The 27504-nt window shown below is 55.9% G+C and overlaps 1 protein-coding gene across 26 annotated transcripts in view; it reads left to right on the plus strand.

Moving 5' to 3' along the window:
- LRP8 (LDL receptor related protein 8) overlaps positions 1-27504 on the plus strand; it is a 78266-nt gene that overhangs the window by 20044 nt on the left and 30718 nt on the right. For all 26 annotated transcript variants that reach the window (XM_082370310.1, XM_082370311.1, XM_082370313.1 and 23 more), the window contains exons 3-4: positions 16863-16985; positions 25003-25131. In XM_082370310.1, coding sequence (XP_082226436.1) covers positions 16863-16985; positions 25003-25131 — 252 coding nt within the window. The remainder of the gene's footprint in view (positions 1-16862; positions 16986-25002; positions 25132-27504) is intronic.

A 27504-nucleotide genomic window follows, 5' to 3' on the forward strand; every position in this document is an offset into this window, starting at 1 on the left:
GGCCTGGACCACCAGGGACCGTGACCCAGAGAACGGCCGGGGTTCACCAGGGGACCTGGGTGACGATGGGCTCTGGTCCACTCAGAGCAGGCTGCCTGGAGACAGAGTGAGCTTCCCCTCACTGGAGGCATGTAAGTGGGCAGGCAGGGAGCATTGCGAGTCCCTCTGGGCTGGCCCGTCATCTTCCCGCCTCCTCCCTCTCGCCCGGCAGACTGCTCTGGCTGTGTGCATTGTTTCCTCTGACAGTGCCTTGGAGTCACACAGTAGGGCTCGTAAAGGGTGAGTTGGGATCTGGACGTGAGCCCCAGAGCCCACCCTGGTGTCTGTAAACACCTTCCTCTGCAGTGAAGTCTGAGGAACCGAAGTGTGCAGGCAGGACCAGACAACCCGGCCAGGGGTGCTGCAAGGGGTCTCTCCCTGTCCTGAGTTATAGGGTGCTCTTGGAACCAGGATCAGGACCACATCTGGGCAGATGACCCTTGAGTCCGGACCCTGCTTACTAGGCTAGGTATCAGACCTCCAGGTGAGGATGCAGGCTCTCCCGGGCAGTGGGAGCCCCTCCCCCTCCCCCGCCCCACCGTCCTCCCCCCTAAGGTCTGCTTCCTTCCTTGGTTTCTAACTGGGCCATGCCTGGGACATTTGGAACAAACCCAGGCTCTGGGTACATAGAACTTTTTAAAAATTAATTAGAGCATTAAATGGTAGCCCTCTGGGAGAATCCCACCATCTGGCTGTCACAGGAGAGGCAGGAAAATCTATGCATATCTGTCTGTAGCGTGTGAGCATCATATGAAGCCACCTGTGTATGTGTGGGTGTGTGGCCCCTGTGCTGCGGTGTGTGCACAGCATGGCGTGTGTGTCTGTGTTTGGTATGTGGTGCACATCTGAGTGTGCAAGTGGGCAGTGTGTTTGTGTGCATGTGTGCCCATCTGCATGTGCTGTGTGCATGCGCCCGAGGGTCTGCATGTCTGCCTGAGCACACTTCTGTGCCCAGGCCTGGCTTTTGGGGGCAGTGAGTCACACTGAGCTGTGTGCAGAGAGGGGGCAGCCTCGCCACCCCTCCTGGCTGAGGTGATGCTCACAGAAGGGGTGGTGGGCCGTGCACAGGTGGGACAGGGGTAGGTTTGGCAAGTGCACAGCAGGCCTGCAGGGGGCGGGCAGGGTGGGATTCTCATCCCCTGTTTGATAGATGGGGAAACCCAGGCCTGCCCAAGCACTGAGCCAGTGTGTGGAGAGGCCAAGACTGGAGCCCTGGCTCTGGGACCCCCTGGCTCTGGGGCCCCCTGTGCAGTGCTCTTTTCACACCTTTGGCTTCTTTTATGCTGTTGGATTTTCACGGAGGCTCAGAGAGGTTCTTGAGAGGGTACCACTCACATTTCTCAGGGTTGCTCAGGGGGCAAGGTCAGGACTTGCACTGCAGATCCTGCATCCTTCTTACTGTGTGGAGGAGGGTGGAGTCAGGGCAGAACACTGGGCCGATGGATGGTCACTGACTTGCTGTGTGGCCTGGGCCCATCCTGTCCCTTTCTTTTATTTTTTTTTATCAATTAGTTTATTAATTTTTGGCTGTGTTGGGTCTTCGTTGCTGCGCGTGGGCTTTCTGTAGTTGCGGCGAGCGGGGACTACTCTTCGTTGTGGTGTGCAGGCTTCTCATTGCAGTGGCTTCTCTTGTTGTGGAGCACGGGCTCTAGGCACGTGGGCTTCAGTAGTTGTGGCACGTGGGCTCAGTAGTTGTGGTGCATGGGCTTAGTTGCTCCGCGGCATGTGGAATCTTCCTGGATCAGGGCTTGGACCCATGTCCCCTGCATTGGCAGGCGGATTCTTAACCACTGATCCACAAGGGAAGCCCCATCCTGTCCCTTTCTGAGCCTCATGGGTGTTGTAAGAACTAAATAAGGAGATGCATGCAAAGGGCTTTGTAAACCTCAAGGTGTGGTAGATAGACGAGGGCCTGGCCCAGGGGCGGCTGTCACACTATAATCAGGGCCACATGTCTCCAGGGTTCCCTGAGGAGCAGGTAGGAGGTGGGGCCCTGGACGGAGGCTGGTGCCCTCCCCAGCCTTGCAGACTGTGAACCTTTCGCCAGAACTATCTGCCTGGGTGCTGAGTGCTGGCACTTACTGTCTTCCAGCTCCAGTCTCCCACATGTGGCTTGTGATGATGAACTAGAGCAGGAACAGGGCTCAGAGAGCAGTGGGACACACCTCTCCTCCAGCAGGTGGTGACACTAAGGTCCAAAGAGGGTGAGTGGCTTGCTCGAGGCCACATAGCAGCTCAGGAGTACAGCTGGGACCAGAATGCAGGCCTCCTGGACCCTGGCTCTGTTCTCCTTGGTACTGTGTCTTTGGAAAGGGAGAAGGAGAACAGAGAGGTGGTTCCTGTACCTGCGGGGAGGGAGGTGGGGGTACCAGCCAGCTGGAGAGAACTTGGGATCCCCTGAAGCTCCAGTTCATTATGCATGAATGAAGGATTTTTAAAGCATTGTTTCAATGATTATTTTTACTGTGTATGCAGAATGCTGGACGGTAAAGATGGTTTGTATCTTGGGCTGTAAGTTCTGTATAGATAGAAAAGACCCAGGCCTCAAGATCGCACATGCTCTTTCATTTATTCATTCATTCATTCATCGTTCATTCATCCAGCATCCATTTCCTAAGCATCCCCTTGGTGCTCACCATGTAGATCTTATCCTGCCTCCAATGAGCTGCTTGTCTGGTGGGAAGGGTAGTTGAGTGACAGGAACACGGGGTGATGAGGCTGTGGCCAGAACAGGCCTCAGATTCCATGTGGGGACATGGAAGACTTTTCAGTAGAATGGGGGAACCCCAAAGAATGAGGAAGATGTGCCCACCAGACACCCTGGCCTCACATGGGCTTGACCTTGGACAGGCTGACCTTTCACCCAGAAATGGGCCACTGGGTACCTTCCAGCTCCACTCCCCTCCCCTCCCCCATGCAGCTCTCCCTGGGCTCAGGCCCACACCCAATAATGGAAGAGAGGCTCCCTTAGAGGACCCTGGCTGTCTGTGGGTCCACGGGTGGAGATGGCAGGGCGTGCTGGTGGCTGGAGCTCGCCACCTGTATGCCTAGGTGGGCCAGTCTTGACTGTGCCCCACTCAGGGTTATGATCACGGGGGGAGTAGTGGCGACACCACTTCTGAAATAGCTTGTCCTTTGAGCCCAGCTGGCTGCCTGGCCATGATTCCACCTGGACCTTTTTCTCCAAGGAATAGCCCTTCTTTCTACTTTATACACAGAGAAACCATGTTAGGAAGAACCAGGAGGCACAGGATGACAATGGCCAGGCCTCCTGATGTCCTTTAATAATTGTAACAAAAACTTCCTGAGGGCCTACTAGGTACAGAGCCTGGGGGTGGGAGAGCGAAAAAGAAAAGTTGAGAGGAACTTGCATCACTACGTCGGGCACTGCTGTGTTATCTTACAAGCAACTACCCTGCAAGTCAGGATGCAGCATCACAATTTTAGATGAGGGAAACAGAGGCTCCGAGAGGTCAAGTAACCTGCCTGAGGTCACACAGCTAGTAAGGGGCCAAGCCAGGATGTGAGCTCTGCTTCCTTAACCTGCCCCTCGTGGGAGGAGGACCACAGAGGGCTGCAGACGAGCATCTTCCAAATCTCTGTACTGGGAGAAAACGTCCACTTGAAGAAAAGGCTGAGGAGGATGGACTTGTCATGGGTGGTGGACGTGCTCACGGAGCAGGCTGTTTCAGAGGCAGCTTCCCTTTTAGCCAGGCTGTGGTGGGACCTATCTTGTTGGAGGAACCATGCTGGCTCAGAGCCCGAGTGATGGGCCCCTGTCAGAGGGGCTCTGAGAAGTGGCAAGGGTCTAGGCCAGGATGCCAGTGGGGCGTGAGGCTCTGCTGGGCACCTGCCCCACTCCCTCTCTCAGCTCACTTCCCACGGCCGCAACTGTCTCCTCTGCCCAGCTCTGGCCGGGAGCCCTCCCAGAAGTCCTGCTGGGGCCCTGGCCGTAGGCACCGAGATGCGGCCCTTGGCCATTAACTCTGCCCACGCTGCCTGTCCCTTGGCTGGCTGCAGAGAGGTGGGCGGTGCTGGCCAGAGCCCTGGGCGCTAGCCCAGCAGGACCAGCACCTGAGACAAGGCCACCTCTGAAGACCTTGCCTAATGGCAGGGCTTACCAGCACCTAGCAGGGTACTTGGCACACAGCAGGCCCCCTACTTGATTCTTTCAGCTTCCAGAAGCAGAGACTTGAGACTTTTCAGTGGGAACAGGGGTCATCAGAAGCTTGGCCCTCCCAGGGTCTGTCCCAGAGTGCAGGACTAAGGGTGTGTGCTGACCCCGACTGTACCAAACTCTTCCTTAAGTGGGCCGGGACCCCCTCTGCTGTGAGCACTCGCCAAGCGGTCCAGTGGCAACACGTGGGCATGCCTTTTCTCCCCCACTCTGGCAGAGCCATCTCCCAGGAAACGTGGAATTTTCCCTCATTCCCATTATTAGGGTGCCAGGGCAAACAAACAGCCTAATCCAGATGAGCGCTGGGCCACAATCACATTCTCTTTAGGGGTTTTCTCTCTATTTCCAGCAATTTTGAGAAGCCTGAGTAATTGGTATTCCACACAGGTTAATAGAACTGCTGTCTCCTCTGCATTATGCCTTAATTTCCTTTATCACATAGCAAGTTGGAATTAATCGCCCCTCTCCTTCCTTTTTCCCACCGAAACACATTCCCAGCCTGTCTGCTGGTTAAAGTCATTTTGTGGCAGCTCTTGGCTCCTTTCCACTTCCCTGGGAATCTTTCTGACCAGAGCCAAAGAACAAGGAGGGGTGAAAAATCCATTTGTACGAAGTGGGGATCTCCTGTTGAGAACTTATTTCCCTCCCTGTTCAAGAGGAAGGAACGTGTCCAGCCTCCAGCCGGCACAGCTGACTGAGTCCCCTGTCGCTGAGAGCATTCAAGAGGGCGGAATGACCATATGTCAGCGGTGGGAACAGAGGATTCCTGCACTGCTTGGGGGGAAGGGACAGGCCTTTGCCACTCCTGGCGCTTGGATTAGATTCTGCGATTTGAAGCTTCTAGGATTCTGTTGTTTGTAAGTTTAAAATTTTCTCTGTGATTTCCAAGTTGAAAAGAAGCTGTGAATCCATGATCCTACCATTGAGCCATTTGGGTCTAAGTACATTTAAATCGTGTGCTTTAAGATTCTAAGATACTCTCCTGGAATTGGAGATTCTGTTCTGTGATTCTAGGCTATTTTACGATTCCATGAGCCTCTTAAGCTGCAGTTCTGCTCCATGACTGGGTCTCAGGAGGGAGTGTAATTGCTTTGCCGAGGCTGCTTTGGGAGTGTGAAAAGCCCAGGCCTTCTCTGGCCTCAGTTGCCCCATTTATGAAATTCGAGGGTTGGACCAGAGGGCCTCCAGGTCCTGCCTCGCAGGTGTGTTCTGCCTGCAGCTCCTTTGGCCCCTTCTGAGCTTCGTCCACACAGTGCCCCGTCAGCGCTGGCCATGCCACGGCACCTCTGGGAACCCAGAAGCTTTTCCCATCTGAGCCACACCCCTTGCCCACTTGCCCCCAGCCCTCTCGCATTCCAGCAGGAAGGCGACCCAGCTCTCCTCCAAAGTCCCAGCAGGAAAGCCGGTGGGGGTGATAAGAAGAAATAAACCAGATCATTGACAAGAGCTCCATCTTCTTTGTGGGCTGAACAATTCAGTCTACAATTTCAACATCTACAATCTCCTTTAAATCTTGCCCCCCAAGGGGTGTAGTTACTGATTGTTAGCCCCATTTTATAGGTGGGGAAACTGAGGCTCCGAGAGGTTAACTCACCTGTACTGGTGAGTTCCAGGACCCTGAGTCGCTTGCAGCTTGCACAGCTGCTGGCCACATGCAGGCTGGATTGAACAAGGCATGAGCAGCCCGAGGTGGTCAGTGTGATGAGGGAGCCCGGGGGCATCTCTCCCCAGAATCTGGGGCAGGGTGGGGTTGCCACCCACACACTCGTGCTTCTCCCCTGGAACCACCCCTGGGATGTTCAAGGGCTTCAGAGAACGGACCTTGTTTCCTTCCCAATGCATCAAGAAGCCAGAAAAGAAACTGCCTTCTTCATCTGCTTTTAGAATCTACCCTTTCCTTCTGGATCAAACGGCATTTCTCAGGGCGGGCTTCCTCATCCCCCACTGCTTCCTCATTGGCGCAAAATCACCCCTTCTTTGAGGTCCAACTCAAAAGGCTTCTAGCTCACCGCCCCTGTCCCCCAAGCACCCCTCACCCCTTAGAGGAGAGGCACTGGTGAGAGCTCCCCAGGGCTGAGTTCAGCATCCTTGTTTTCTGCTGGGGCACTGAGGCCCAGAGAGGGAGATGACTGTCTGAGGCCACACAGCAACCTCGCCACCCTCGATTCTGATCAGGACTATCTTATCTTGTTCTGGGTTGCAGCTGTTATATCTGAGTTCTTGTCTCCTCAGCTTGGCTGTAATATCTGTGAGGGAAGGTCCACCTCTCATCCTTTGCTTTCCTTGTCAAGCATTAGGGATAAGATGCCCTGGGTTCTGGTCCTGCCTTGAGCTCTGTGACCTTGGGACAGTCTGTTGCCTTTCAAGGGCTTTTGCTTCCTCATCTCTCAAAGGGGGTGATGCCCCCTGCCTCACAGAGTTGCTGTAAGGAGCCAGACTGAGGGGCGGGGGGCTGGGGTCGTGAATCTGCCGCTCAGCACCGCATTCATTCAGGATCCCAGTTCTGCCAGATTTCCTTCGGCCTTCACTGAGTTTCCAGCCAGAGACTCTCCTTGTCCCCAGAACAGCCCCACGGTTCCCCACGTCTGAGCTGCTGCTGCTTTGTGGCCCCTGCTGTAGGGCCCTTGCCCCCTCTCCATGGAGCACCCACCTTGAGCCACGCTCGTGCTCTGCTGTCCTCACCACCCAGCTGCACACCTGCCTCCCCTTCTAGACGCGGGTGCTGACTGCGCCGGCTCAGGACATGTAGCCCTGCCCGCAGGCCGGGAGTGCCCTCCGTCTGTCCCTTCCACTCTCCACCTGGAGGGGTACCAAGGCAGGCCTGTGAATGGTGCACATGGAAAACCTGACTCCTTTCTCCTCCGATGTCTAGATGAGGAGACCAAAGCACGGGGAGGGCAAGGGACTTGTCCAAGGTCACCCCAGTGGTCGGGGCAACCTGGAGTAGTGCCCAGGGCTCTGAAGCCCAGACCACTCAGAGGCTCCTCCCCAGCTCCCCACCGCCACAACCCAGGCCTGGGTTTGCAGAATGCCCCCAGAATAGCCCTGTGAAGGGCTTTCCCACAGCCAAGGGCCCAGCTACAGTGGGAGGGGAAGGTTTGCATCTCCCTGAGGCCAGCTCCACAGGCTGGCTGAGCCTTGGGATGACTCACTGAGCCCACTCTGGTCTGGTGGAGCCTCCCAGGGCCTCCCAGGCTGTCAACAGGGAGATGAGTGATGTCCAGCCAAGCTGCAGAGCTTCACCTCGGCACTGACGGCCAGGGTGGGCACAGCCTGGAAGGCTTGCTGTGGGCACTGTCCAGGTAGGTCTGACCTGCCAAAAATATGGCAGCAAAATAAGCACCCTGTGGTGACTCGAGTTTGCTAGTGTCTGGGCCCTGGCAGGCCCCAGGCAGGAACTCCACTCCTTTGGGCCTTGTTGGAGGTAGAGGGCGTTGTCAGACGCCATCAACAGCTGATGCTTGAACTGGCCTTGAGGAGTGGGGAGAGTTTTGCCAGGTAGAGATGAAGAAGCACCTCCTGCAGGTGGAGCTGCACGAGTAAGGACACCAGGTAGGCAAGCCCACGGTTTGTCCATGACCGTTGGGTGGATGTGGAGGCGTTGGTAGCTAGGGGTGGGCGAGAGCAGTTAGTGGGGCAGCCTGAAGTATCCCTGAGCACCCTGCTAAGACACTTGGTCAGATTCTAGGGGAGATGGGAACCCAGCAGGACCAGGAAAGGTGGCTTTCTGATGATGGAGAGGCCTTCAGCGGGACAGTGGCTACTGGCTGTGGATTTCCAGCCCCCTACCTGGAGCCACAGGGGTGGATTGGGAGGGCCTGGGGACTGAGCCACAGATCCCTTCCTTTGCCAGCCTCACTCTGGACCTCTTTTTAGCACCATAACTAAAAAGAAAAGGAACTTAGAGGTCATCTCGTCCAATCCAGTCCCGTCATGGAGGAAGAGAGCCAGGCACAGGGAAGGCAGAGGACTTATACAAGGTCACACAGTAGAGCCAGGTCCCCAGGCCAGTGGTGGGGAGAGCCCAGTGCCAACCCTGTTTGCAGTGAAATGGTCTTAACCTCTTTGCAAATAAAAGCCAGCATCCTCCCAGACACAGGCCTCAACTACTTTGCAGAGCAGTGCCCTAACCCTCAGGCCTCCTGTTGGGCACCCAGTGGGCCAAGGCTCCCTGGATGGCTGGCGAGGGGCTGAGGGTGGCAGAGAGCCCATACCAGCCTCCTGGGCAAGAAGCCCAGGGCCAGCACAGAGGGGGTGCCCCAAAGAGGGTGCCCCAGAGAGACCGCAGCCCAGCCAGCCCCAGGGGATGGATTTCCCAATAACAGGGTGTCGCTGCCCATTTATCACCAGGATAGCCCAGTGGGGCTCCTCTCAAAACGCTTCTCCTACCAGCCTAATTGGTGAAAGTGTTTGCATTTTCCACTCAGGTGGGGCTGCTTCCCAGCCGCTGCCTTGTGGGCAGAGGGTGCGGCCATCCAGAGGGTGGTGAGGAGGGACTGCCCCTCCCCCAGACAGGTGGGGGTCATCATCCCATCATTCACTGCTTCGTGCCACCTGGCTGCTTGGGTAGGAACGACTGGCCACCGGGCTCCTACTCCCTTAGCGAACCCGACGCAGGCTGCTGACTGAGGCAGCTTCTCAGGCCCGTCTGGCCCGACCTCCTCGCCCACCGCGGCAGAGTTTTGTCCAGGGATCCCTGGGTTTCCCACTCGAAGTCAGCAGGGTGGAAGCAACAGAGCCCAGAGAGGCCTGGCGGTGTTACGCAGCTTGTTGGTGGCAGAGCCCGGCTGGAATGAGACCTGGAGCCTGGTTCCCAGCCTGCAGAAGAGCTGTCCCTCTTCCCGCTGGGGCTGGTGATGGGAGAACAAGGCCTGGAAGGTGGGGTCCTTGGCAGGCTCTGAGGTCTGCTCGTGGGAGGCAGAGCCGTGACTGACTGGGGTTAGACAGGAAGGTCCCCAAGTTCAGAGGAGGCTGAGTCCCTACTGGGGCCAGCCAAGTGCTCTCACCTGAGCGGAGGGACAGCGTGTGGCTGGGAACCAGGCAGGGCTCTGGCTGGAGGTCGTGGAGGGTTTCCTAGCCACGCCTTCTGCCTTCTGGAGGCTCCTACCCTGAGGATACTGTGAGTTTCCCTCTAGCTGTTTCCTTGAAACCTCAAATCCCAGCGCCAAGTGGGTGTCCCATATCCGGAGTGGGCAGTCCTGAGCCTGGAAGTTGGTCGGGGAGTGGCCGTCCTCTCCATGCTGCCTGCTCCTCTGACAGCACCCCTTGCGTGGTGCTTGGTCCTTGTGCAGGCGCCCGCCAGGGACCCCTGCTGATCCCATCCACCTCTCCCCACACCCGTTCCCCCCGACCCCCTCACAGCTGTCACTGGCTTAATACCCCTCTGTCCACAAATCACTGCGACAGGAAGACCCCTTTGTCGTCTGTCCCTCGGAGACGTGCATCTTCCCTGTGGCGACAGGGAGTCCCACATATCCCAGTGATGGCTTGGACCTCCCTTGGTGACAGGGGGGCCGGGGTCGGGCAGCGTCCGAGAGCAGCTGGGATGTGCCAGGGCCTGGAAGAGGGACTTGGCTGTGGGAAGCCCCAGGTGATCCCCTGGAGCAGCACCGTGAAGCACGACCCACCTGTGTCGTAGAGTCACAGACCCAGAATGTCAGCTGGAGGGAGTCCTTAACGATATGTTCACCTGAGGAAACTGAGGCCAAGGGGGAAGAGGTCACACGGTCTGTCAGAGGTGTGGGACCATAGGTATTCTTTGAGCACCTGCTTGGCATCAGACCCTGTGTGAGGGGGACGCTGAGATGAAGGAAATGTTGGCAGGTGCTGGTATGCGGAGTCAGGTGGACACCCAGCTGAGGACATTGTCCAGTTTAAAAGCAAAGGCGCCCTCCCCAAAGAGTGATCCTCCCCCCCACCCTCCTTCATTCTTTCATCTTCTGCCTCAAGCCCTTCGCATGCCCACCCCTCCCCGCCAGCATCTGCTGCTTCGTTTCCTCTTACTCCCCAAGTGGGATGCGAGGGTGGAGGAGAAAGCGGACTCAGATGTCACCTGCTGATGGATGGTGGTGGCCTGAGCCCCGGAGCCCGCTGGGCAGCACAAAGCCGCAAGCTGAGCCCCTCCCATCGCGCTCTATGGGTGTCGGGACACTGTGGGAATGGGTTGCCTTTCTGGCACCACCCAGAGCCTCGAGTCTGACTGTCAGCGTGGACTCGGGGACACAGTCCCTTGCAGGATGGGATCGGGGGGTGTCCACAGCTTGTCGACACGTGTGTGTCATGCAGTAACTGTCCTGGAGTCCTGTCATGAGGCTGAGGGTGTGTGGGTCAGGGTGGTGCAGTCTTAAAAACTTGGGTCCTTAGAAAGTGAGAACCTTAAACCCACAAAAGCTATTCTTAATGTTGTATTAGACTCACGGGATCTTTAAACTGAGGGTTTTTGGGAACATCATGTGTCGGGGGCGGGATCGGGGGCAGGTTTGAACCCAGTGCTGCTGGACCCCAGAGCTGCTGCTGCTGGGCTGTGAGCCCAGGGTTTCATGGCCCCACCAGGGCTGCTAAGGGAGCGATGGGGTCCCCTCTCGCCCTGCTTCCAGTAGTGCAGCTCCATTTTACTCTATTTTATATGCTGGGGTTTCACTTAGGAAAAGCATCCCTCTGCTTAAAAATAAAGTTTTCCAGGCCCTGTGCTGTGCTGCAGCTCTGGGCCAGGACCCGCCTCAGCCTGAGAGGGTGGCTCTGGCCGGCGGGTGAACAGGCAGGCAGACCGGGCTTCCCGGGAGGGGGTGCAGGTTGCTCTGGGCCACTGGCTCCTCCCCTCCTCGCTCCTGCTGTGTTGTTGCTGCAGCCAGAGAACACTCCGGGTCTGTCGTGCCGTTGACTGGGGTGACAGTTTAATAGTAGCTTCCTGGGCTGTCATTTAAATCTGCCTGCCAGGTTAGTAGGCCGGGGCCGCCTGGCACGCCCCCTGCCCCCACCCCCGATCTTCGTTCTGCTGGCAGTGATCGTCTTGGCAACGCCAGGGCCTGGCGAGCTCTGCAGAAGGGTAACCGTGGGGGGAGCAGCTCTTTCATCTCCCCGACCCGGGTACAAGTGGCCCAGCTGCCTTAGGGCTGGGCGGCGGGGCCAGAGCCAGGCCGCTCGGTGCTGGTCCGGGTCTGAGAGAGGAAGTGGGAACAGACGAGTCCCCTCTGTGCACAGGGCTCCAAGGTGAGGGTTTACATCTTTGCTCTCCCAGACTCTCAACTGCCCTGGGAGGGAAGGGACCTGCCCCAGGTGGCTCCGCAACAGTGTTGAGCTGGAATCACCTGTCTGTGGGTCTCTGCTCTGCCCTCAAAGAATGTTCCCTGGGGCCCACGACCTGTCTGCAGAAACCTGAGGGCAGGCAGAGCCTGCATCTCTCGCATCTCCCTGTCCCGTGTGGCCTGGTATCAATTCCCCCCTGACCCCATCCTGGGCTTGCCTCTAGACATGTCCCTGCTCTTAGGACTGGGGTCTCCCCAGTGGAGTCCCCTCAGCTTCACTTTGCCCCAAGTACTCCGGGAATGCCTTCTCCTGTTTTTCATGGTTTGGTGGAGCTGGCTCAGAGACAGAAGATTGGGTACCAGCCTCTGCTGTGTGACCATAGGCCAGTCCTTCCCCTCTCTGGGCCTCATCTTCAGATCTGAGGGGCTGGCACTACAGCAGTGTTTGGTCAAGTGTGGTTCATTGGACACTTGTTTCTTGGGAAATTAATAGACGTGGCATCCAACAAAGACATTCCTTGGCTAAACAAGTTTGGGAAGTGCTGGAGGAAACAAAATCAATCTGATATCTTTACTGTAGGCATCTCAGGGCCCTTAGTAAGCCAGTGGGCATCATGAATCTCCAAGGGGAAGGTAATAAATCTTAACCCAAACATCTGGGTGGATGGTCGGTCCTGCAGCTCTCTGCCCTGCCCTCTGCCTCTCTCTTCCTCTGCCAGGGCCTGATGGTCGTGTTCATGGACATGCCAAATCCTGAAGGAGGCCCAGGCAGCTTGGAGCCATGGGTTTTGTTGGCTGCCCTGTGCTCAGCAGGGGCGGGGTGAGTCCCTAGGTGAGCTCAGGGAAAGCCAGGTCCCTGCACTGGGCCTCTGAGGGGCAGCCTGGTGCCATGCGGGGTGAGTTGGCCCCTGGCCTAGTGGAGCTCCCAGGTCCCTTGCCACTTGCCTCCTCCCCAGCCCCAAATGGCCATTCCGCTGGCTCCTCCACACCCCATGGCCTGTTATCCCTCTCCCTGGAACACCCTTCTCTGCTCTCCTCACTCTCACAGCTTGGATGACCTCTCTTCCTTGAACACAGTCTCCTCTTCCAGGAAGCCTTCCCTGACCCCTGGGATGGTTGGGTAGCCCTTGCCTGGCTTCCTGGCCACACAGTGGGACTGGGGGTCAGAATACCTGGGCTCAAGTACAGCCCTCCCAGAGACACGTGCTGTGCCTTGGAGCAGCCCCTTCTCCCTGGGCCTGGCTTCAGCTTCTAGAACAGGAGAGCCGCAGAGGGGACTTCAAGGCCCTGGGCTCTGACAGGACGGAGCATTGTGATTGCCAAGACGAAGCCACACTGAGCAGCTCCAGCTGGCAGTCCTGGCTAATCTTTGTTTTGAAGCCTCCTGTCTGCACTGGGGCCGCAGGATGAGCATGGGTGGGGAATAACAGCATGAAGCATGCACGTTGTCTCGCTTCTGGGGACGGGGAAGCTGGGAGGTGATGAGTGATCATAACAATTTCGCAAGATCGTAGACTCTGAGCACAGAGGGCTGAAGATTCAGTCAGCTCCACACTTCCATATCCAGATGAGGAGGCAGGCCCATGTGGCTGATGAGCCCAGTGTCACACACACAGCAGCTGGGGCTGCTGACTTCACACGCCGCAAACTTGCACCTTTCTGCTTTTCAGTTCATAAGGTCCTGGCACCATCCTTAGCCCGTTTGCTTCTTACAACAACCCTGTGTGTTGAAGCAGAGATTTTATCCCTGAATGTAGGTGAAGAAAGTGAGGCTCAGAGAAATTGTGTAACTTGCAAAAGGTCACACAGCCCACAAGTGGCAGAACAGAGTTCCATCAACCGTGAGCAGTCTGATGCTTTCCTTGGCCTGCGTTCTTGTTATAATTAGCAGCTCCCCCTTCTTTTGTCCTGGATTCCCCATTCTCTCCCCCTCTGCCCTGGGGTTGGCCCCTCCCCACTGCCCTTAGGAATCCCAAGTCCTTTGTGGCAGCCCATCTGTTGCCATGGCACCAGATTATGATGTCGCAGATCCTGGATGACTGTGTACTGCTCCTGGGCTGTGGAGTACAGGAATTCACAGAGGTGGGAATTGTCCAAGGGGTGACTGGCGTGGAGGGACATAAATCCCTGGAAATAGAGAGCCACGGCCTCGAGCCCAGCTTGGGAATCACCCTGGAAGCTGGAGCCAAGGCTGCCAAGGCCAGGAGAGTGGGGGCTGGCATGGTTTGCTCTGACAGCTTCAAAAGACTGCCCTGCCCTCATCTCTTGGCGGGGCTGATGTAGCCTCTTGACAAGGGGCTGTTGGGCTCTTTACACTGCACAACCTGACACTGGGATGATTGCTCAGATCCCTTTTTGCCTTTTGACCTTGTGTGGCAGTGCTGCCTGGGAAAGCCACCATCCTCACTTGCCCAGAGAGAGAAGGAACTTGCCCAGGGTCACCCAGAGAGGAGGTGGCCGTGCCAGGGTTCAGGCTCAGCTCTGCTTCCAAAGCCTTCCACGTGGTTACACTTCACACAGGGTCCGCCAAGGTGGTTTAGTCTAGTCCCCAGCCTGAAACTGACCATGCTGCCTCAATTTCCCCAGGGTGGTCCATTAGCAAAGCATAAGTTGTCACAGGCCCAGGTTTATTCTACCGCACATTTCTGGGCACATTCCAGGGGAGCCCTTCATGCAGGTGCCTCTGGTCTGTGGTGGATCCGCCACATTGCCTTGTCCTGCAGCCTCTGGGATCTAGTCCAACTGCATTTGCCTCTCTGGGGTCCTCATTCTTTGCCCGATAATGCTGAGGTGGCTAAGGGACTTAGTATAAAGAGTCCAAGCTTTGGAAGCTGCCACATGGACTTGAAATCCCACTTCTGCCACCTACCACCCTCACCTCTTTGAGCCTCAATTTCCTCTTGCGTAAAATGGGATTAACAACAGCTGCCAGGATTGCTATGAGGAATCACTGGGATATTGAGTGAAAGGTGCCAGGGCAGAGCAAGGGTGGAAAATGTCCAAACTGGTCATGACAGTGAAACAGGTCTGTTCCCCAAAACACCACCATGGGACATGCACCCGAGCCTGCCATTTCCTGGCCTCAGTGCTGCCCTTCAGGACAGTGATGTTGCTTGTGGCTGCTCTGGCCTGTTTACCTAGTGCCTGTCAGGACTTGGCACACTGTGGGAGGCCAAGCTGACTCCCAGGCTCCCAGGATGCCAGGGAGGAAAGGGTCCGTGGCGAGCATCTGGCTGGCTGAGGCCCAGTGATGGAGCCCCTCCATCCCCTTCTTTGTCAAGCCTGCCTTGCTCTCCTGGGGTTTGCTGGTCATGCACTCGTGCTGACAGGCTGGGCGGACTTCTCATCGGTGTGCTCAGGGCACAGACACAAGCTCACTGAGCGCTGAGCTGAAGCTTCCTTGGACTTCCCACCTATTCTTGGGCTTTTCTTCCGTATCTGATGCCCCTGGGCATTTTGTTTGGAGAGCCACGGTGGGGAAGAGGGACATCTGACTGTGAGGTCCAACTGTGGCTCTGCTGCCACCTAGGTGTGACCTTGGGCATGTAACTTAACACCCTGGGGCTGAATTTCCCCACATGTCAAGTGAGGACAGAACAGGCCCTTTGTCCTGGGGTTTCCTGGTAAAGTGCCTAGCACAGAGACTGGCACACAGGATGCACTTGGAGAATGTTAGAACAGGAAAAAGAAAGCACTGGAATATATGTTTCTTTTTTGGATGCTGAGCTTCCTGTGGAAGGAGCACTCTGGTGTTCATATTAGGAAATGCCCCAGGTGCCGTGGTTCATAACTATACTTCCTTTCTGATGCATTATAAGCCGTGATTTACCAAAAGGCAAGTACCACATTGGTATTTATCACCCATGTCGACCCCTCAGTGCAGGGCTCAGGGAGGGCTTTTTGGGGGTCCTGGACTGGGAGGCAAGTGAGCTCGTTCTCGTCCCTTCCTTCCTGTGTTTCCCTGACCAGCCCTTTTCTCTCTCTGGGTCTCAGGCCCCCATCTGTAGGTAGACTCTGATTCCTCTGGTTTCTTCCAGCCCTGCACAGGCAGAGATGTTCTTCTAAGGAACGTGTGAAGAAAGCTCAGCTTAGAATGCAGATGTACTGCAAGGATTTCATTGAAAAGAAAGGCAGAAATGGAACGGATTCAGGAGGCCTAGCGTCTGTCCCCAAATCCCTGTTAGGCTGCTCAGGGGGAGAAGTCATGTGGCTCCAGAGGGGGTCAGAGGGCCTGTGGGAGGATTTACATGACCCAAGGCTGGTCACTGGGAAGGAGCTTCCCGGGGAGAGGGATAGCCTGGCCCTGGAGGTGTGGGAGCAGAGGCTGGGCAGCTACGTTTCCGCTGGGTTCAATGCCCTGCACTGAAATCTACCCTGAGTTGGGTCCTGTGCTGAATGTGATGCAATCCCTGCACCGGGGGAGTATCAGGCCAGTGGAGGGACAGGGAGAAAAGCAAACCCTGTTGGTCCCTGTGTTCTTGTCCCAGTTCTGCTCCCAGCTGTGAGAGTCCGACCTGCTGCGTACATCCCCTGTGAGGGCACAGAACACCCCATTTCCTTTGCTTCTAATTAAGACTCAAACCATAAAAACAGCAATAGCTGCTACTTACTGAGCATCTGCTGTGTGCCAGGGTCTCTGCTGCCTGATCTTCATACATTATAACTTCTTGTTACTTCTCCTTGGAGCCCTTTGTTTCTTTCTCTCCATTATATAGATAAGAAAACAGAGGCTCAGAGCTTAAGTAACATCCCCAAGGTCACACAGATAGAAAGAGGCAGAGCTGGGATTCCAACCCCCTGTGTGGCCATAAATGCCTTGGGAGCAGAGACTGATTTGGATGTCTTGCCCACAGATTCTCTTTCCCTCGCTCTGAACAAAACACACCTCATCAATCTTGCCACAAGGTGATCATTTACTTTTATGATTTATTATCACCAGCTCCCTGGTGCTTGCAGAAGGAGCCTCGACTTCAGTCTGGTTGTGGGGAGCAGGAAAGGCAGGTAAAGGGACTGAGAACCGGCTGAAGGGGCTAAGGCAGCTACTGTATATGATCAGGGAAGGCTTCCTGGAGGCTGTGACAGTGGACCTGGACTTGGGGGGAAGAGAGAGGTGTGATGGGAATGGGCATTCCCTTGATGGATGGATCCTGTCACCCTTGTTGAACTTGGAGAGCAAGGCCAGGGATTGCCCGTCTCCTCCTGATGTGGAATGAATAAGCCTTTCTGTCCTGTCCTCTCCTCTTGGTCAGGAAGGCACTCGTGGCCTCCTGGGGCCATGGGAGGTCACGTGGTCCAGCTTGCAGACCAGCACATTCTGGTCACCCCGTAGCCACCTGAGTGTATGTCCTAGAAAAGCCTCCTGTGCCCACCAGGCCCCTCACGCTCTTCTCCTTGCCCTGCAGCTAAGAAGACCTGTGCGGACAGCGACTTCACCTGTGACGACGGCCACTGCATCCGAGAGCGGTGGAAGTGCGATGGCGAGGAGGAGTGTCCCGACGGCTCCGACGAGTCCGAGGCCACTTGCAGTGAGTGTTGCCCTTAGGCTGGGGGAGGGGACCTGGCTCTGGGCTTCAGTTTCCTCATCACGTCTTCCCGGTTGGGAGGTTGGGAGGCTCGGGTGAGGTGATTTGTCATGCACAGCCTCAGACTCACTTTGTGCTGAGCCCTTGCAAGCTCCGGGCTGACAGTCCGGTGCCTCTAGTTGCTGGTTCTGGTGACCTGTTTCTGGACTTTCTTCCCAGCCCTCTGGCGGTTTGGGCCCTGCTCCTGTAGTTCCAGGAGCTAGAAACAGCCCCTTTGTGCCCTGCTGCCCAGAAGTAGCCAGAGCACATCCTCCAGGCCTCCCCTCAGCCTCCCCCACTATTTTTTTTTGAGGACTCTAATCATAATTCTAATAGTGCTAATGGCAGCTGGTGCTTATCAAGCATTCACTGTGTAGTGGGCAGTGTGCTAAGCACGGTGTATGCTTTCATTCATCTTATTCCCACAGCGGCCTCATGAGGCAGGTACTGTCACTTTTTTTTTTTTTTTTTTTTAATTTTTATTTATTTATTTTTATGGCTGTGTCGGGTCTTCGTTTCTGTGCGAGGGCTTTCTCCAGTTGCGGCAAGTGGGGGCCACTCTTCATCGCGGTGCGCGGGCCTCTCATTATCGCGGCCTCTCTTGTTGCGGAGCACGGGCTCCAGACGCGCAGGCTCAGTAGTTGTGGCTCACGGGCCCAGTCGCTCCGCGGCATGTGGGATCCTCCCAGACCAGGGCCCGAACCCGTGTCCCCTGCATTGGCAGGCAGATTCTCAACCACTGCGCCACCAGGGAAGCCCGGTACTGTCACTTTCTGACTTTTGCAGAGGTGGACACTGAGGCTCAGAGAGGTTGAGTGACTTGCCCAAGGCCACGCAGCCAGGACTTTGAGGCCCCAGCTCTGTCCTCTGCTCTGGGCTGGCTGATGGCAGCGAAGACAGCCAGGGGCGAGGCGAGGGCCAGAGCGGAGCCCCAGGCCCACCTCCCATACTCAGGCTTTGTCTCTCCACGATTTCTTTTCCAGGCCCTAATCCTCAAAGCAAACTTACACCCGCCAGGTCATTCCGTGACATTTGTTAAATTAAAGAGGAGATGAGACGGGGGCAGGGAAGGACCCGGTGGTCCCGGAGGCAGAGCTTCAGCAGAATGAGCCTGAGACAAAAGGCTGGGGTGGGGGCCGCACGTGGAGGACAGGGGGCGGGGCGGGGGGGACCTGGTTGGGGGTGGGGGGGGGCTGGCAGGGACCTGCGAGTCACAGTCCCAGATCTTCCTTAAGGGTCACAGTCACCCCAGAGGCAGAGGTGGGGACAATGGAGGCCAGCGTCCCATCTAGGGCTGCGGCTGGTGATAACTGGGTTTCCTTGTCTCCTAGCAACAGAGCTACCAGTCTCCGTGGGAGAGAAAGAGAAAGGGACAGAGAAAGGGAGAGCAGGAGCCATCCCCGCCCGAGACAGGGCACCCCCTCATTTCCTTGCACAGCTGCCGTGCCTTCCCCAGACTTGCTGCAGGCCCTGTTCTTCCCTCACCCCACCAAGTAGCCAAAGCTGGTGCAGTCCCAGGTGTCTGGGCCCAAGGGCAGCCCAGTGCTTTGTCCTGAGCTTCGCTTCGGGAGGAACAAAGCCCAGCCACGCCCACTTGTGACTCATCCTCCTGGCAACCTTGGGGAGGGGGGGGTGGATCTGTTTAGAGAGAAAGAAACTGAGGCTGGGACAGGTTCAGCCACTTGCCCAAGGCTGCCCGGCTAATATAGGGCAGAGCTGTGTGCAGCCCAGAGTGTGTGTTTGGGCAGGGGGCTGTGGCCACCATGGCAATCAGCTCCGTCATCCAGACCCCGTGCCTGCGGTTTCCCTGGACACTGGAGGTGGGAGGGGAGGGGCAGCACCATCAGGGTCGTTACCGGGGTCTGTCCTGCTGCCTGAGAGCTGGGCTCCCCCTCCTCCCCAGGTCTCTGTCTCTTTGCACTGATGCTCCTTTTCATCTCCCTCCTGCCCAGCCCTGCACTGTCAGGCTGCCTCCCTTCCCTGCTTGCCCCTCCTCACCCTCCCTCTTGCCGGCTCTCTCTCTGCTGACCTGCCCACATTTCCCTCTGTCTTCCTCCCTCTCGTCTGTCCCAGCACTTGCTGCCTTCCCATCCTCTGGGCTGTGCGGGTGCCCTCGGGCCTCACGCCTCCTGCCTCCCAGGCCTGCTTTGTGTTCAGCTGTAGAGCACGGTTACTCTGACTGTTGAGTAATTGGAGGCTTAGGGAAGCTGAGGGCCCTGCTTCCTAGACACACAGGTGGTTCATGGCTGGTCTGCCTTCCAGGACAAAAGGCAGGCTCCGCAGTGTCTCTGAGGCTTGACAGGGGGCTCCGTGGGAGCTGCCACCAAGGCCACAACCTGGGAGTCAGCGGCCCAGCTCTCCTCTGGGCTCTCCCAGTGATTCACTGTGAGGTCCTGCATACTTTCCCGCCCCTCCCTGGGCCCTAGTTTCTAGCAGTCCAGAATTCCAAAGACTGTGATTCTAAGACTCCTGGACTCTTAGGATTCTGAGGCCTTCTTTCTCCCTTGCCTGTACCCAGCTGGGGCACAAGGCCCAGGAATCCACTTTCCATGCACAGTTACATTGGTCACAGGTGGGCAAGGTCTGTAAGTGGGGAGGGCTGCCTGGGGGAGGGCAGCCAGAGTGGGTCCTTGAGGGTCAGGCAGAATTTGCAGGAGCAGGACCTGGTAACAGGCTTGCTCACAGCCTCAGGACCTGGTAACAGGCTTGCTCACAGACTCCTGACCAAGTGAGAGCCCAGCAGCCAATTCACAGCCCATTTAATTGGCGTTGTCATAGCAACCTCCACAGCCTACCAGGTTCCTGGGGACTGTGCCAGCTTCCAGGATAGAGCCCCCTGCCCACCTGCAAAGAAAGATTATAGGCAGTAGTAAAGGGTAGTGGGTTTGATGTCTGATATATTTGGGTTTAGGTCCTTTAACCTGTGAGACATCAGGCAAGTTGTCCAATCTCCCTGAGCCTCAGTTCATTTGTCTGCAAAATGGGGTAATGGTACCTACCTTACGGGGGGTTATGAGGATCAAATGAAAAATATGCACACAAAGTGTCAGTGCTGGAGCAAATGGCAGTGTTATTTTATGATTACGTTTTGACTGTAGGCCCGCTCCCCAATTTAAAGCCTTAGAATAGTCTAAGTGAGAGGGGTTTGCATGGAAGGGAAAGGGATTTGGGAGCAGGTCCCCCTTCTTGTGTTCCCCCATTATGTCATCTGCCCCTAGCTGCCTGGGGTTTCTCCCAGCTCTGTTTCCTTCTGGTTCTGGATTCTGTGTCTATCAAATTGAGCCTGGAGTCCCAGTGGGAAAGCCCGGACATGTGCCTAATGAAAGTAGCATTTCAGCTCTAAATATAGCTCACTTGACTGGGGCCGTTTGTGATCCACCTTCAGGCATCTGTTGGGAGGGGCACGGGATGGGGGTGGGGAGGTTAGTTCAAGGTGAATGAGTTACAATTCTGGGTGCTGCTTATTGAAAATGAGGTTTTATTCATGCATCTTAGAGCCTTCCCATCTGAAAGGGGGACCTCACAGATTAACCAAGCGCACCTTCCTATCAGACACCAGAGATTTTCTGAGATCCCAGCAAGTTAGAGGCCAACCCAGCTGACCCTGTGAGAAGAAGCTTGGTGTAACTGCCCCCTTCTGCACAGTGGGACGTCCCATGTTGTGCTTCCTGGGGCAGCAGCTAGACCCTGTACTTCCCACTGCCTGAGCCTCTGGTCCCCTCGGAGCTGGCAGTCCCCGTGTGGAGGTTGTCTGTCCCTATGCCTCTCGTGACCTGACAATGCAGATGTGCTTGCTCAATAAGTAGCTGTCAAGCACTTTCATTCTTTTATTCAACAGACATTTCCCTTTTTGTTAATTTGTGAACTTATAAATTAGAGAAAGTACCATTGGATTTGGATTTCTGGTGCAGGCTTCTCTGGGAATTTATAAATGCCTCCGGCCACTCCAGGGTGCAGTTGCAGGCCCTTGGTGACTTGGAGGATTCCTGATGTCTGAGAGACAGTGGGGTTTGTCACTCCTGCCTCGGAGAACCTGGGGTTACTTGGACAGCAGGCCAGAGGCATCCCTTGCGGCATCTGTTTCTGAGAGAGAGAGAGAGAGAGAGAAGGAGGGAGGGAGAGAGAGAGGGCAAGAGAGGACAAGAGGTGGAGAGAGGGAGAGGTGTTCAGTTCAGGGGTGGACGCTGCGTCCTGACAGGCCGTGTGGACTCTAATAATGTGTAATGTGCATCCCCAGGGGTGAGACCAGGGCCCTCCCAGCCCTTTGTATCTGCACTTCATGAAATAAAACTAGGGCAACTGTTTGCTGAGTTCCAAGTTTGCTCCAGGCCCTGAGTGTAGGGATTTCCATGTTTCCTCATTTAAACCACCCACCAACTCTGGGAGATTATGTAGCCCCTTTTTCAGGTGAGGGGAGCCAGGGTGCAGAGAGGTTAAGTGACTTGTTGAAGGACCTTCATGTTAGTAAATGAGATTTGGACCCAGGCCTGTCCGACTCCAAACCCATGCTCTATCTCCTGCGTCGTGCTGCCTGGGACCTTTAGCTTTAGTTATCCTGAAAGTGGACATCAGACGGCCATCTGCCATCTCGCAGACTCTGCCTGAGCAAAGGTCCAGTGAGCCTCCTCCCTCCAGTGACCCCTCTGCAGCCCAGGGTTGCCAGGAGACCGGTGGGGCCTACTTTTCTCACGTGCAGTGTCCAGTGCCACAAGTTAAGCAGTGCATTTGGAGTTGAGGGACCTGGGGAAGAGGCCCAGCTCTGCTCTTCACCACAAGACTTCAAGCAAATGACTTTCGCTCTCTGGGCTTTGCTCTCCCCATCCGTAAAATAGAGGTAATAATAGCACCCACCTCGTGAGGAGATACTGCACATCAACACTCCCCAGACTCACTTCCCAGGGCTGGGCGGTGAGAAGCCTCACCCAGGAGCCCACGGGGCAAGGTCTGTGTCCTGCTTTGGGGAACAGCTGCATCCCAACAGAGATGGCAAGGTTCTAGGAGAGACAGCAGTTGGAACACCCAGCCTCTAGTAGCCGGGCAGGTGACTTCCCCTCTCTGGGCCTCTGCCTCCTGTCACTCCAGTGGCTGCTCCTCAGCGTGACCTCCAAGGCCTCTTGTGTCCCGGCGTTCCAAGAAGGTGCCTTGGCTCTTTGAGGGTAGGAGGGCTGGTGTCAGGCACTGCTGAATCCTCGAGAGCCTGTAATTAGAGCTGTCTATTTAGGGACACAGCAAATGTCTTATTAATTATAAAGAAAGGAAGCAGACGGATTGTTTAATCATTGTCCTTGCTGAAAGGTTATGCAATTAACTGTATAAATATTCATTCAGAATTCAAGCAGCTGCCTGCTGCACTGGGGTATGCAGAACCAGGCCCCCAGAGATGGTGTGGACAGGTCAAGGGCCATTTCAGTCACCTGGGCTTTTGGGCGGAGAGTTTGGGGCTGGTTCTGGGCCACTTCTCTACCCACAGGAGCAGGAGGGGTTTGATGGAAAAGGGCACGGTTTTTAGTCAAAGGAACTGGGACTCTGCCCCTCACTGCTGTGCATTTTGGGCCAGTTACTTGGTCTCTCTGAGCCTCAGTTTCCTTATCTGTAAAATGGAGTGCTTACCTGCAGGACCACTGCCCTGCTCCATTCCAGGGGTGCCACTGACATGATGATCTTTGTGAATGGTGCCCCTGGAGTTTGCACTCACAGCCTGCAGGGCCTGCTTACCTGGCAGGATGAGGGTCAGGATGACATGGGAAAATATCAGCTCCTCAGAATGGAACAGCCTGACCCACTGTAGGTGCTCAGTAAATGTGGCTCCCTGCCAACTCCTCTGTTTCCTAAGGGCTGGAAATATATATAGCCAGGGATATATGGCTGCCTTGTCCCTCCATCCCATGGTTCCCTCAGGGGCTTGCAAACATACAGAACCTCCTCTATCACTTTTCTGGGAGTGAATTTAAGAGATGAAATATCCTATATCTTTTAGACTTGTAGAATGATAACTCAGGGGTTCTCAAATAGGGTGCATGAGAATCACCAGGGGAGGTGGAGTGGGGGGAGTTGGCTAAAATGCCTGGGCTCTGCCCTCGAAGCTTGGATTCAGTCTAGAGTGAGCTGGAGCCAAAGAACCTGCACTTCTAACAGCCCTCACACACCCACCCCTTAGTCAGGACTCTAGGACATGCTGGTCGCTGCAGCCCCCTCGTGTTCTGCTGGGCCCAGAGCGGGAAGTGCTTTCTCGGGTCCTGCAGTGCCTGGGTGATGGAGGTGCTCTGGGCCCCTCTCCTGACTCCCAGGCCCCTTACCACCTTGCACTACCGCCCCGAGGAGGCCTTCGTAAAGGGTCTTTGAGTGTCAGTGCTTTCCAGGGCTCTACACGACAGTATTTGTAAAGGGAAATTTCTGTAAAATGAATCCTGTGAATCCCGTATTCCCAACAGGTCGCCTTATGTTTGTGAAATGTATTCCTAGGGATAACTTTGGGGTCCACAGTTAGGGGTCCGAGGTACTCCTCTCCCACAGCGTAGTAGTGTCTGGGGGCCTTGACTCAGATACCCGCTCCCAACCCCACCTTGTCTGTGCCCTTTTCTCCATCTCTTGTGGCCTCTCACCCCAGCTATGGAAGGAGGAGGAAGAAAAACTGGTCTGAGATCAGAGAGAAAAACTGAGGGTAAGGCACCAGTGACCTGCCACCTGCAGGGTGCTGTGGACTGTGTCCAGCCTCTGGCATCAGACACAGCTGACTGCATCCTCACTCTTTACAGCTGTGTGACTAGGACCTGGTGATGGGTGCCATGTCTGGTACACAGCAGTGCTCAATAGCTACTCACTGAGGGTTACAATAAACAAGTCCTCAGCTGCTCCGCGTGGAGAGTAATAGTAGGTATCATTGGTGAGCACTGGCTGGGCGTTCTAAGTGCTTTACAGACATTAACGTAGGTGTTCATAACAATCCTGTGGGATAGGGAATAGTATTGTCCCCACTTTATGGGCACAGAGATAAGGATTGCTGGCCAAGGTGGATAGCCAGTGAGTGACCGAGCTGAACCCAGGCAGCCAAGCTCCAGATCCCATGGCCTCGACCTTCGTGCTGGAGGCCCCGACATAATCTTCACCCTGCTGGGTTGTTGTAAAGATTAAATGGAAGCATCTAGCACTGTGCCTGGCACATCCTGGAGACCACTGAGTTCGGCCTCGTGTACACCCTGAAAGGCAGAGGGAGCCAGCCACGGAGGTCTGAGATGTATCTGCCTCAGCTGGGTCTGTCACGTGGGCCATTCTGGGACGCTCAAGATGAGAGCCATCCCCAGGCCTGATCAGGGTTCTCATTCTTTCTTCCAAATTGAGAATCAACCCTGGGGCTTCGAGCCCCTGATTGAGTCAGCCTCTGATTGCAGCTGCAGTAATTATCGCTATGTGGTCCCGCTGGGCCCTGCCACTCGGCGGCCGCTCTCAGCAGTGGCCTCAGCACCATCGCCAGGGGAGGGGGCTTGGAGGGAGCTGTTGGGGCCTTGGTGAGCCCTTCACATCTGCAGGTTCAGATCATGGAGTCACTGATCTGGAAGGCAAACTGAGGCCCACATGGGGCATATCTCACCCAAGGGCACACAGCTGGAAATGGCAGAGACTCATGAAGGGCAAGGCGGCTCCACATTGCTGGAGCCTAAAGGGAAGGCTTGGAAGGGTGGAAGGTCGGGCCGGTGAGGCAGGCGGGGGTTGGCTGGATCAAGGAGGGCCTTGAGGGCCAGGGGCCAGGGGGCCATGAAAGGGTGTTAGGCAGGGCAGTGGTGGGGTCAGTTACAGGATTCAGGAAGTCTTAGGGGAAGACAGGGGCTTCTTCTCAGACGAAGAAACTGAGACATGGGGCAGGAAGGCCCTGGTGGATTCCCAGGGCCTCGGGCCCGGTGGCTGAAGCCAGGCAGTAGGACCGGTTGGCACCATGCCCTGTGTCCCCCTCGGCTAAGCCATGCATGTGTGTCTGTCTCCACAGCCAAGCAGGTGTGTCCCGCAGAGAAGCTGAGCTGTGGACCCACCAGCCACAAGTGTGTGCCTGCTTCGTGGCGCTGTGATGGGGAGAAGGACTGCGAGAGTGGAGTGGACGAGGCCGGCTGTGCCACCTGTGAGTCCGGGGTCAGGTCCCCAGGGTTTGCCAAGCACAGTCAGGCAGCCTTGGGGAGCAGTGGCCGCTTGTGGGGAGGGGCCAGGTTCTCCAGGGGGCTTGGCAGGTGGAGAGGAAAAGGTAACGGTCAGGACACTAGTAATGGCCGGGCACTTTGGAGAGACATTCTTTTTCATCCTCACAACCACCTCACGAACAGCCATTATCATTCCCCATTTGTGGGTGAGGAAACTGAGGCTCAGACGAGCGAGGAAAAGTGCCCACAGCTGAGTGATGGAACTGAGATTCGAATTCAGGTCTGGACCGCAAAATCCATGCGTTCTTAAACCACGCCTGCCTGACATCTGCTCATCCATTCCATACGTCTGTACTGATCTCTGAGCAAGGGCAGGGAGACCAGGGTGGGGACCGTAGTGAGAGATGGTGCTGGCCCGGGCCAGGGCACTGGCAGTGTCGGGGGTGGGGAGGGGGACAGATTCCTGAGGTGGGAAGGAGGACTGTTGCTAAAATCTCAGATTTGAGCCCCGGCGCCATAGGGCAGGAAGACATTCCCAGCAGCCTCGGCAGGGACAGATGGAAGTGGTCACTGGGGCAGTTCCACATCACTGAGCTTCAAACACAGGGATTATCTCCTTCCCAGGGAGCGGGCCAGCAGGGCCTGGGCCAGTGGGGAGCACAACCTGACCATGCATGTTTCATATTTGATGGGCACCTACTGTGTGCCAGGCCCGGAGCCAGGCTCCGAAGGGCCGATAAGGTGACTGCTACAGAGTCCTCCCTCTGGGAGCTCATGATTAACGGGGTAGACAGACTGGCTATCATTACTAGGCTGTGAGGCTGGGCTGAGATCTGGGTGATCCCTTGGGGGCTTTTGCCAAGCACTTGCCCACCACTGTCTCCCACCCCCTTCCTTCATAAGCTTCTGTATTTCATCCTATCCATCCTTCCTGGCCCAGGGGAATGCCATCTCCTCTGGGGGCTTCTGAGTCACAGCACTCTAGGATTCTGAGTCTGGAGTTTGGATATGTCTGAAGCCGGAAGCATCTGGTTATGGGGGCAGATCCTGGCTGGGTCCAGCAGTTTCAAAGCCCCATTGACGGCATTGGCTCATTTCTTCAGCTGTGATAATTTTGTGGGGCCTCACTGGCCAGTGAGAATCCTCTTCCCTCCCCAACCCCCTGAAAATCAGATATTTCCTCAGTCATCAGGCCATCAGCCACTACTGCAGGGGGTAGGAGTAGCTCTAACAAGGGCATGTTGTGGCAGGACTGTTTCCTGTTAATTATAGGAGATAGTGGTGTTCGAAGGTCCTGTGGGGCTGCTCTGCTTCAGCTCCCAACCACCGGGGGAAACAAAAAGAATTCTCCCTTCTCTCATCCCTCAGAGCTTCTTCCATTCGTGAATGCTGGGCGTGGGGGGTCCCTGGGCACAGGCCTGAGGATATAGATCTTCAAGGTGCTGTCAGCTTCGAAACCTTGGAGCGAACTCAGGATAAAGATAGCACTTCTCAGAACTCTGATCGTAATGAGTCCTCCCTCCCTGTCTGGACAGGAAGGAGGGGAGCTAATCTAGACATCAGCTTAATCTTGAGGGGCAGACATCACAGGGTAGGGTGTGCTTTTCCCACCAATGCCCCAACATCCCAAAAGCCCAGAAAGGGAAAAAAAAATGCATCTGTCAGAAACTTGGTAGCGCTGTCAGCAACACATGACACGAGCTGCCTAAATTGTGAAACTGAAGACATCGTTCTCTTTTATGTTCCCTAATGATGAGAAAGGACTTTTTCCCACCGGAAAATAAAAACACAGGCTCTTGGCGCCCCCACGTGGAGAGATCTGGTGCTGCCACCACCGAGTTACCTGTGGCCACAGCTCCTGCATCCACACCCTGCCTGGGCCCCCAGGCCTGTTCTTGACCTCTGTGTAAGGAATGAAGGAGGGAAGGAGGCCAGGTCGCTGCTCTAGAAACAGCCTACACTGCAGGATGGGAGGAAAACCAGAAAGCTGGGATGAGTCAGAGTAGGAAGTAAGAGCCCCAAACCTGAGTTCTGGTTCCCTCATCACCATGGACTGACTGTGTGACCCTGGGCAAACTGCTCCTCTCTCTGGGGCTCAGTTTCCCCATCTGTAAACTGGTAGTTGGGCTGGTGGTCACTAAGGCTCTCCCAGCCTCTGAGCTCAGAGCAGCCCACCAGAGAGGGGAAGCCCAGGGCCTCAGGCAGGGCCAGTGACCTGTGCCCTTAACTACTGCACATCCCTAAATTACTCCTCATACCTGGGCGTTCCAGCCTCCGTCCACACCACACCCACTCACTGCAGGGAGCTCCTCTGTGCCAGGCCTTCAGAACAAAAGTGGATCAGTCTCAGAGCCCAC

The sequence above is a fragment of the Balaenoptera borealis genome (genome assembly GCF_965194805.1).
Source record: "Balaenoptera borealis genome assembly, chromosome: 1".
NCBI classification, from domain to species: Eukaryota; Metazoa; Chordata; class Mammalia; order Artiodactyla; family Balaenopteridae; genus Balaenoptera; species Balaenoptera borealis.